This window comes from Echinops telfairi, unplaced genomic scaffold (assembly GCF_000313985.2).
Source record: "Echinops telfairi isolate 266 unplaced genomic scaffold, ASM31398v2 ScPeMD7_1;HRSCAF=3_0, whole genome shotgun sequence".
In the NCBI taxonomy this organism is placed as follows: domain Eukaryota; kingdom Metazoa; phylum Chordata; class Mammalia; order Afrosoricida; family Tenrecidae; genus Echinops; species Echinops telfairi.
Window position 1 is genome coordinate 16,376,174 of NW_022103896.1, and position 11,325 is coordinate 16,387,498.

Genomic DNA, 11,325 nt, shown 5'->3' on the forward strand with positions numbered 1-11,325 from the left:
AAAATCGCAAACAATTACAGTACACTGTACAAAAGCAAAAATGCATCTGATATGTAGCTCCGATATGTAACGATGCAGACAGAAGCGTGTACAGTAATGAGCCAATCAGTGGCAGTAATGACAGAGCATGCGCTGTTACGCACGCGATAGAGTGAAGCCGCGGAAGTCGAAGCGCGAAGTGGCGAGGGTTCACTGTACAGCACAGCAGGGCCTTCACAGAGCTCATGGGAAACGAGAATTCAGTAGTAGCAGAAATTTCCTACAAACTTTTTGAAGCCCCTTTGTATATGCTTGTGTGTGTGTGTGTGTGTGTGTGTGTGTGCGCGCACGCGCGCGCGCAAGCGCCCCAGAACATATACATTATGCTTATTTGTATCTGTTAAGTAACAAAGATACATTATAGCATAGTTACTGTTCTACGGAACAAGATGTTATATAGTATGTGCTTTGAGAAACAAAGTTTCTATGCTCTAAGCTACTGGGAGAAAGCTGCACCCTCACTTTCTCAGTTGCAGATGAGGCAAAGGGCTTAATACGCAGGTGCTGCCATATTCAGCCCTCTCCACACAGCAATACAGGCATTTCCAACACGAACACGAGTGTAAGGGAAATTCCCAATACACCTTCAAGAAAACACCTGGGAACTCATCACACAATTTTTAAATGACTGCCAACCTTTTTGTTGGGCAACCCTTAAAACTTTAGAGCAGTGGTTCTCAACCTTCCTAATGCTGCAACCCTTTCATACAGTTCCTTGTGTTGTGGTGACCCCCCAACCATCAAATTATTTTCATTGCTACTTCATCACTGTCATTTTGCTAGTTATGAATCGGGCGACCCCTGTGAAAAGAAGGTGTCACTCGACCCCCAAAGGGGCTGGGAACCACAGGTGAGAACCGCTGCTTCAGAGCGTGCTGGATGCTCTATGGAGCACAGCATTCTCGACTCTGGCAACGCAAAGGCAGGTGATCCTTAAGCTGCCAATGCAAGAAGCCCTGTGTCACCGTCCACGTCTTCAGGAAGTAGGCAAGCCCCTCCTGAGTGTCCTCACCTTCGGAACTGTGGGTGAATGTCGTCATCAGACCTGAAGGCCTCCTCCACGTAGGCGTCAAAGGGGCAAGGAAACGGCAAGACCGTGTCCAGATCGTAAATGAAGCTCTGTCCTCGGCTGGAGACATGAAGCAAAACAACATGGTAATCCTGGGAGAGAAGGTCGCTACAGTTAAACAACCTCTTTCGTGATGATGGAGGTCCAAGGTTACAACCTTGCTGGGCTAACAGTAACAAGAACAATCCTAAGAATAATAACAATAATGCTAGCATTGTTAGCTGTCAAAGAATTGGCTCCTGATGCACAGGAATCCCATGTATAGCAGGATCAGATCGCTGGGTGACCCAGAGTTTTCACTAACTGGCTTTCAGATATCGATCACCAGGCCTTTCTTCCTGGCTTGCCTTAGTCTTAAAGCTCCTTGGAAACCTATTCAGCATCATAACAACACACAAGACTCCACTGACAGGCAGGGAAGTAGTGGATGAGCTTGAATGATGGACACTGGCTGAAAACCGAGCCCGTGGAAGGGAGAATTCCACCACCATCGCTGTCTTCAATGGCTCACACAGTATCAAAATCAGATACAGTCTAATACAGCCCTCCTTTGAACAGCAAAAGGGAGCCTTAGTGGAGTGCTCAGCTGCTAACTAAAAGATGGTCAGCTCGACCCCACCAGCCACTGAAAGAAAGAAAGATGCGGCAGTCTGCTTCTGAAGCGTACCGTTGGGAAGCCCTCTCAGGTCCTACAGGGTCGCTATGAGTCAGAATCACCTCCACAGCACACACAGCAACAGAACGGCACAGAGAACTAATACAACCACCAGGCCCTGACAACAGGCCTAATGCCTGGCGACAAGAACATTCGTAATGGAAATGTTCAGAGGATGTAAACGAAGACCCGCTGGACCCAGCAGTGGGACCTGCAGGAGTGGCCCTGCATAAAAAGGCCTGGAAGCAGTGAGGCCCAGATACCAGGAGAGCCTCTGCAGTCCCTGGATCACAGCGGAATCACAGGAGCAACTAAAATCCCGCCAAGGAGAGCACATCACAAACGAGGGCTCGGTCACCGACTGGAGCCTGGGCAGCTGTTGAAAGACTGAGGGACACACCTGTGAAGAAGGGAGAACGGTCCACTTTGGATACAAAGAGCAATCGCAGGATCGGTCTCATCTGTTAATTTCCTAACAGTCCTGTATGCACAAGAACACACATAACTTCACAGAAAACCATCCCCAATAGTATCTTCCAACTGTTTTTTAAAAGATGGGGGGAAACTTTTTAAAGGAGGGGGACTACCTTTAAAAACAAAAAACTTTCTATTGTGTTTTGGGTGAGAGTTGAGAGAGCAAATTCGTTTTCTGTGGCCAGAGTGCTCCCTGGAGGCAAGGATGGCAAGACTTTGTCTTGTAAACATCGGTCATGTTGTCAGGAGAGACCAGTTCCTGGAGAAGGACTTCTGGTTAGATATGGTAGAGGGACAGCGACGGAGAGGAAGGTCCTCAAAGACGGACTGACACCCTGGCTGCAACAGTGGGCTCAGGCTCAGGCATACGAACGACAACTGTGAGGTTGGTGCAGGGCCGTGTTTCGCTCTGTTGTGCACAGGGTTGCTATGGGTCAGAACTGACTCAGCGGAAACTAACAACAACCGTCAACAATTCTCAAACACGTTTGGTTTGGGGACATCCGTTGGGAGACCCTCAATGTAACAGCACTCCCCTCTGGACTCCCCATCTCCATAGCCCTTCCTTCCGGCCCCTCCTGCTGTACGAGCTTTGGTCTGGGGTGGAAGCTCTCTGCTGGTGGTGTCTGGTTGATTACACTGGGGAGCTGTGCTCCCTGGAGTTACTGTTCACCTGGTAGGTCTGTTGCTGTCCTCCTTCTAAGCCGGCCACATCTTGCTCCCTTGAAGTGGAGCGGCCTTGGTTCAAACCGATAGTTATGAACCTTCTAGTGTGCAGCAGACATTTCACCAAGGCACCCCCAGGGCGGCTGCATACAGGACACACAGGCTGAAGGTGGATCCCTGGGGAATGGGTGGCATTCCAGGTTTGCAGTGCATCTAAGGGCCACAGTATCGGGGGTCCGGCATTCTCCATCAAACCACTAAGTTGGATCAAAAAGGAGTTGCTCAGAGTCAGCCTGGAGATGGGGAGAGCTTCACTGTCATTTAAGGATGCTTCTGAACTGTCACAAGTTTGCCATGACACTTAGGTACAACTTTCACAGTTAAAAAAAAAAAAGTATTTAACCCTCAGCTGCAGCCATTGAGGAAAGAGAAAACTGGCGTCTCTGTGTGGCTCTGCCAGTGTGTGCTCATTCTCATTCGCTCCCAGACCCCAGACAATGGCCGGCTGCAGCTGCAGCTGCACAGGACTGTGGGGAGCTTATCAAGAAATGGTAAGAGCTCTTGGGTGGCATACTGGTTACAAGTTGGGCTGCTAACCTCAAGGTCAGTAGTTCAAAACCACCAGCTGCTCTGAGGAATAAAGACACGGCTTTCTACTCCCATAAAGAGTGACAGTCTTAGAAACTCACAGGGGCAGTTCTACCCTGTGCTATAGGGCCACTGAGTCAGCATTGACTCGATGGCAGTGAGTTTGTTTTGGACATTGTTTTTTGCTTTTGGTTTTTAGAGGGTCCACCATCAGAGCCTACAGTGCTTTCTCCAGCTCAGGCTCTACCTCCAGCTCTGGCTCCATCTTTGGAAAATGCAATTGGCACCAGCAATGAGCGCTTTTCTCTTGCTGTACCTAATGCCTCCCACCTTCTGGACACCTCCTCTTAGCTCGCTCCCCTCACAACAGCCCACCTCCTTCTGCTAGGCTCCCCCTGTGCCCCTCCCCCTCCCTCCCCCCCCCCTTCCCACCATGCCCCCAAACCCAGCACTCACAACCCATGCTTTATCTTATCTTTCCCAGGCCCAGACCAGAAGCAACCTGTCTTAGCCCACACGTTTGTCTTTAACCCCTTGTACCACACAGCAGGCTGCTCCAAGTAAGGACCTTATACCTTGGGGGCAGTTCCACACTGTGCCTCAAGGGCCACCAAGTTGGAATCGACTTTTTGATGGTGGAGTTTGGATGTTGTTTAACACTTCAGACACCAAGGTGAAAGAGATCCCATCACACTGGTAAAGAAATGCATAGTGACCCCAGGGCATGAGGATGGGTGCTTTCTATCGCAAAGGCAGCCAGGAGGGCCTTCTGAAGCCCCACCATCCCTCCACTGGCCAGTCTGTTTCTTCTTTATAAAACCAGGGAGCCAGCCTCTCAAGGCCCTGGGAGAATTCTTGAGACTAAGTATGCAAACACTGGCCCTTAAAAAGCCAACAGGGTGGAGAGCAAATGTTTCAAGAATGAGGGTAACAAATGTACAAATGTACTTTACAAAATGGATGGATGTATGGATTGTGAAAAGAGTTGTATGAGCCCCCAATAAAATGATTTTTTTTAAAAGCCAACAGGGAGCGGAGCTTATCTTCCCAGCAGCCTTCCAAGGAAGGGGCTGGCAGGGCAGGGAGGTGGGCGGGGTTTAGAAAAGGCATAAGCACTCAAAATTTACCACTGTCTGGTTTTTAGTCTGGCCCATCCCAGATGCCCCGATAACTTCTCAAACGTCCTGGGAAGCCGGGCCTCCCCTGCTCCAACCAAGTCAGGGAGAGAGAGCTGGAGGGAAGGTGACTCAGTGGAAAAGACAACCATGGGCTGGGCTGGGCTGGGCTGCAGGGGTGGTTGACGCCCCTAGACAATGACCTACACTGCAGGCAGCTCATGTCCTGCTGATGGCCATTTCCCATGGCAGGAGGTCAATAACCAAGGTCTCATCACCAAGAAGAAGGGGTGGGGATTTAAAGTTTGCAAATGTAGTCATGTTCATTTGGTAGTTGGCTCAGGATACTCATTCCTCAACCATTCCCTGAAGTTAGCTGTCAACTCGGCCCTGGACTCATGGTCACCCCCTGCACAGCAGACAGAAACACAGCCTGGTCCTGTGCCACCCACAGAATTGACAACTATCAGGCCACTGTGATCTGTGGGTCTTCCCTTGATTGATTTTTGGGAAGGAGATCACCAGGCATTTCTTCCTACTCATCTGGGACTGGAAGACCTGCTCAAACCCATTCGGCATCATAGCAACACAGAAACCACAACTGACAAGATGGGAGGTGACTGCAGGAGGCATCCTGGCTGGGAATAAGGAATCGAGCCAAGGTCTCTGGCCTGGAAGGAAAGAATTCCATTATTGCACCCTCGGCCTTGCTGTAAACACCTCACCAGACCTATGGAACCAAAAACCTCATTTCCAATAGTGCCCCCAAAGTTCCTTCCAGTGATGACTGTGTCAGATGCTAGGGGACCACAAACTGATCAGCCCGAGTCAGCCGTAAGAGGGGGTATGCCCCCCAATAAAGGAAAAAAGCTCCACTGATGAGGGCGATGGTGCTTTTGGAGTTCATTCCACCAGGTGAGACTGTTCATCAAGCTCTCTATGTGGAGGTTCTGAAAAGATTGCTGCATTGTGTGCAACAAAAAGGCCTGATTGGTGGCAGACAGGGGACTGGTTTTACCACCACGACAATGCACCTGCTCGTGCAGCCATCTCAGTGCACCCCAGTTTTGGGCACCAAACAGCATGCTTCTCTTGCCCCATGCACCTGACCTTGCTCTGTGCAACTTCATTTTGTTTTCGAGAATGAAGAGGAACATGAAAAGACAAGAGATTTGATGACACCGAAGAGGTGAATAAAAAAACGAGGGAGGTGCTGTCAGCCATCCAAACAGATGAGTTTGAAAATGTTTCTAACAATGGAAGCACAGATTTGACAAATGTATTAAGTGTCATGGAGAAAACTTTGAAGGTGATAAGGTTATTTTGTAAAAAAAATGTATGTACATAGCTTTGAAAAAAAAGTTCCCTTTTTTCGGGGGGTACCCCCTCAACTGAATCATCCCCACAGTAATTTCTAAATATCACCATTCCTGTAACTGCTTTGACCTTACACCAACGGACTTTGACTCCCATTCGATCAATTTTGTTCCAATTACCACAGGTTCTCCTGCTGCCCCATCACTTCAGCCTCATCACTGCGTGCAGACCACCAGTGGCAGGTCCTGGTGCCGCGGGAACCGAACTGGCCATCTTACCCAGATCACGGGCCCATCTCCAGGTTTCGCCTGTTGTCTCCAGATGGGTATCTAGAAAACACAGTAGTGTCCGTGAGCTACAACTTCAGTTAAGCCGCTCCCAAGCTCTTTACATCAAACTATAGATGAGAAACGACATACTTATAAGCAACCAACAATTGAGGAAAAAGGAGTGAGTAAGAAATGCAAGTCCTTTCTAAGTGTCCTTAGTCATGAAATTGGGCTTTATGCTGCTCTTTTGAGACGCAGGAAAGGCTTTGAACAAGGAGTCGGGAGCCAGGGCTGGTTCACCACGTCATCATATGAATCCATGGACAATACACATAGCTCTGGGTTCCTGCTTCTCACCCCACCCTCACCCCCATTGCCTCAGAGAGGGCTGGCCAAGTACCACCTCCTTCACAGGGTTTCCTGTGAGATCGAATGGAATGGTGCTTGCAAAAGTATCATTCATACTCGTGTATAAGCCAGGGTTTTCAGCACATTTTTAATGCCATTTTTGTGATAAAATTAGGTGCATCGGCTGATATATTCAGGTCGGCTTATACTCCAGTATATATGGTAATCGATGCAACAGTAAGAGCTTGCTTTTATTTTTTTTTAAACGCTTCCCCTAACTTTACTACAGTTCTATTTGCATTCCAGACGATGAGTTCTTTACTTCAAGCCTGAGAATATGTTCCTAATCTAGGCAATTTAAAAATGGGGGTAACAAAAGGGAACTGAGAGAGATTGAGACTGGGGTTCAAAAACAATGGAGGGGCCACCAGGCAACTAAATAAATAAAATGAAATAAAAATTGCTCCATAAACAAATAGAAAGCCTCCAGGTGCCTTACCCCTCAGATCCAAATATTGCTCTGAGAGGCTAAAGAGGAGGGAGAGGGAAAACTGAAGCGGACTCGGGGTCTTCAGGGACATACAAGTTCATTTCAAACATAAGGGGAAACAAACAAACAAAAACACTCATTGCCAACTCATAGAACTGCCCCTGTGGATTTCCGAGCCTATCACTCTCTATGGCAGTAGAAAGCCTCCTCTTTCTCCCGCTGAGCGGCTGGTGGCTTCAAACTGCTGACCTTGCCGTTAGCAGCCCACGTCACCACCACGAAGCCTCCAGGGCTCAAGCAATTAAAGCAGCTCTAAATTAAACACCAGAAGGAAAGGGGCTTACTCCACATAGGCACACCATCTGATGTTTATTTTCCTACAAACAAGGGACTAAATGCTTCTGAGTCAAAACAAGCTTCAAAGTGTGGCAGCATTTTACCCAACACGCGTTAGGGCAGTCAACTGGGGCAGTGTCCCAAGTCGGGTGTGTCTCCGGCCACCCCTCATCAGCTTACCATCTTCCTCTCGTTGGAAATGAAGACAGCATAACACTCTTCTAACGGATACCGGTCCTGCGTTTGGATGTATTGACAGAGCTTCCAAATATTTTCTTCGCTGAAATAAAATAATGGCTGAATCAGTATCAGTAAGACAACATTCTACGTTCCTGTCTGAATTGGAACACAAGACTAGTGATACCGTAGAAGAGTCAGAAGAAATCTTCTGCACCAGCCCACCTAACCACCGGTTAAGGTTTGAATCCCACCTAATACATACTCAGCGAACTGCGGCTGTTAGTGAGCTCCAACACAGGGCGGGCTGATGTGCAACAGAGAACGGTGCCTGGGCCATGTTCATGATGCCCCTTGCCCTGTTTGAATCCACTGCATTCTCTATGTCAATCCAGTGCACAGAGAGTTTCCCTCACTTCCATTGACCCCTCCTGTACCATTCATGAAGTCCTTTCCCAGGGATGGCCTGTATGAGCAGATCAAAGTCTCTCCATCCTCGCTTCTCAGGAGCACGCTGACGGGAGTCTTTCTGTCTTGGAAGAAACCTGCTGATCGCCAGGCTTGATGACGTGTGGACCCAGACAGAGCGCTCACCTCCCACAGCATTCAGTGCACACATATACAGGGACTTATAACCAAAAACGTCCGACGTCAATATTCCATGCATTTTGGGTTCAAGGAGACTTGAGAAACACTAGAATTCCAATTCAACCACTTCACAAGGTTGAGAACCCTTGGACACCTTGACCTTCTGAGTATCTACTTTTCTTGTCTGTAAAATGGGCATAACGGCCTGGTTCTCTGCTCCCCTTAGGAATGAGGCAGTGAGGCTGTCTGGCTGAGGAATTGGAATTTTTTTTGGAGGGAGCCTCCACCAGCCCCAGTAAGGCAAAGATTCTGACTCTCAGAAGTTCTTTTCCATGCTGAATGGACACCCATTGTCCTATGGAGTGCCCAGGTGGCACAAACTTTAATACACTCAACAACCCCACCACCACCAAGGAGGGTCCACCCAGAAGCACCTCAGAAGGCCACTTCTAAAAACATCAGCCACTGAATGCTGATCACAGTTCGACTCTCACGCACATGGGGTCAGCATGAGTCAGAACTAACTCAACAGCAACTGGTCAGGCTGGTATGCTGGGTAGGCTGGTAATGTTCTGCCCCAGACTCTTCTACAGGACGGCCCCTGGCTAGTCGGAGCCGAGGTCAGAAGCCACCTGAGAGAAGGTATGCCCCACAACAAACTGAGCATTAACCAACCACATTCCCGTGCACGGGTGGCCAGATGGCGAGGATAGTACACACAGCTCAGGGCTCCTGTCCTTCTCCACCATGTCATACCCACACTCTGAAACCCAAACCAGGACGCGAGTCTGTCAGAGTCTGGTTCTAAGCCACCTACACCAAGTTCTCCGAGAACCAAGAGAGGCACCAACAGCCTGGAGGGAGGGCTCTCACCGTGTGAAGGACAATCACATGTCTTGGCCGATCGTAATGTAACACGTAAAATAATAAAGTTGGGTGTGGATCTTTCTCCTATTGTGGTTCTTTTCTCCCAGACACCAGAGAAACCTTGAGGGGGAAGCAGTGGCCGTTGCACGGAGAGGAGGTGCCAGTGACCACTCCAGTACAGTTTGTAGCGCAGAGGAGCAAGAACACCAACGGCCTGTGGAGTCAAGGGCATGGAGTAACCCACGAGCCAACCAAGTCTAGGGTCACTGAGTGGACGCATGTACATCACAGGAGAACTGCCTCAGAGGGCTTTCTGGGCCAGAATCTTTACAAAGCAAACTACCAGGCCTTTCTTCCATGATGCCACTGGGTGGTTCATACTGCCAACCTTGAACGTAGGACTAAGACGAACTAGCTGTGCCACCTAAGGACACGGAGCATGTGGTGGTGGTGGTGGGGGAACAAATTTTTTTTTTTAAGTCTAAGACCAAATTTTGAGAAGACATTGATCTGCACAGCTCACAGGAGATGTGGGGGCTGGCCATACACACCTGTCAGATCCTGTGCTAAGAGGGTGGGAAAGAGAGTGATCCATTGAGAGCACAGAGGAAGAGAGGGGGCGTACAGATCTACAAACACCAAGAACAGAAAGCCTAAAACAGCGATTCTCAACCTGTGGGTCAAAGGACCCTTTCACAGGCATCGCCCGATTCATAACAGCAGCAAAATTACAGTGATGAAGTGGCAATGAAAACAATTTAATGGTTGGGGTGCAACATGAGGTGCATTAAAGGGTCGCAGCATTAGGAAGGTTGAGAACCACTGGCCTAAAAGCTGCCCACCGGGAGCACAGAGGCAGTAGGTGCTGAGTGTGAGGAAGACTTGAAGATGGAGGCCGAATGTAGCTCAGTTGGTCTCTCCATTCCTAGGGGAACGGAGAGGGGGCGTGGTGGAAGCACAGGCTTGGACCCACCCTCTGCTCGGTGAGAGAAAGATGTAGCGAACTGCTGTCAGTGCAGTTTGAACTTCTTCTTTCCCCACCACTGGTCCTTGCTCGTATGCTATCTCCTGAAACCGTTAAATGCCAATTAGTTCTTTTGGGTACAATGACTTTGTGTATTCTTTCCATCTTCTCTTGATGCTTCCTGTGCACCTGAACCCAGCCATGGTATTCTCAATCACCTCGTATGCATGTGAAAGTTGAGCATTCAATAAGGAAGACTGAAGAATTGATGCATTTGAATTGGGATGCTGGAGGAGAATACTTAAAGTCCCCCGGATGGCCAACAGAATAAACAAATGTATCTGGAAAGAAGTACAGCCAGAAGACTCCTTAGAGACAAGGATGGAGAGACTTCGTCTCAAGTACTACGGACATGGTGTCAGGAGAAACCAGACCCTGGAGAAGGCAGAGGGGCAGTGAAAAGAGGAAGGCCTTCAACAGGATGATTGCAAAATGGGCTCAAAAAGAAGAGTGTGAGGATGGCGCAGGACCCAGGCTACGTTTCGATCGGTTTTCAATAAGGTCGCTAGGGCTGGCGACAGACTGTGGCACCCAACAACATAATCAGCGTGACCTTAGGAACGTTACTTCAAATTCTGCATCTCTATTCTCCTCCCAAATTAAAATGGCCTTGGTAGCCATCTGAAACCATACACTGCAACCGTCATCAAGGATTCTCAGGGCTCCACCTTCCGCCTCTAACTCCCCCTTCCCACTGGGATCTGCCGAGGTCAAACCGAAAATCGCCAACCGGAAGTCCAGCATGCCCATCGACTCTGCCAGTCCCGACCAATCCCCCCATCCAATTACCCACGCTTTACTCTAGAGCGGTCAGGGCTGCCACCCCCGCCGCCTGCTCCCTAAAACAGGAAAGCCCGCGTGCTGCGGCCCGGAGCGCCCCGGAAAGAGGCGGGCTGGGAGGCAGCGCCGCGGCCCAGCGAGCCTGGTCCCTCACCAGTAGCAGCTGCTGTAGACACAGGCGTCCCGCGGGGGGCTGGCCGGCTGGTACCAGGAGGCGGTGGCGGGGAAGTGGTCCCCTTCCATGGCCAGCGTCGCGGCCGCAAGCCGACCACCTAGCGTAACTCAGAGGGAGGGCTCAAGTGAGGACAGCCAGCGTGCGCACCAGAAGAGCCGGTTCGGGAAGCAAGGAATCTTGATCTGGTGGGCGGGGATACGAGCGGTGGGCGGAGTCTGGGCGGGGCGAGCATCGCCAGTTTCCTTAGCGTGGAAGAGGAACCGTAGGTGAACGGAGCCGCGAGGCACTTTCTGAGTGGTGGAGCCCGGATGGAGAGGGCGGAGCCCAAGGCCGTGTGGGCGGGTCTAA

The 11,325-nt window shown here is 49.8% G+C and overlaps 1 protein-coding gene across 1 annotated transcript in view; it reads right to left on the reverse strand.

Annotated features, from left to right (window-relative positions):
- The window catches only part of NTAQ1 (N-terminal glutamine amidase 1), an 18,993-nt gene extending 7,896 nt beyond the window's left edge, over positions 1 to 11,097 (reverse strand). Inside the window, exons 1-4 of the mRNA XM_004697661.2 lie at positions 10,957 to 11,097; positions 7,547 to 7,646; positions 6,202 to 6,252; positions 1,052 to 1,200 (exon numbers count right to left, since the gene is read on the reverse strand). Of these exons, the coding sequence (XP_004697718.1) occupies positions 1,052 to 1,200; positions 6,202 to 6,252; positions 7,547 to 7,646; positions 10,957 to 11,045 (389 nt within the window). The 5' untranslated portion in view covers positions 11,046 to 11,097. The remainder of the gene's footprint in view (positions 1 to 1,051; positions 1,201 to 6,201; positions 6,253 to 7,546; positions 7,647 to 10,956) is intronic.
- Positions 11,098 to 11,325: the final 228 nt, after the last annotated feature.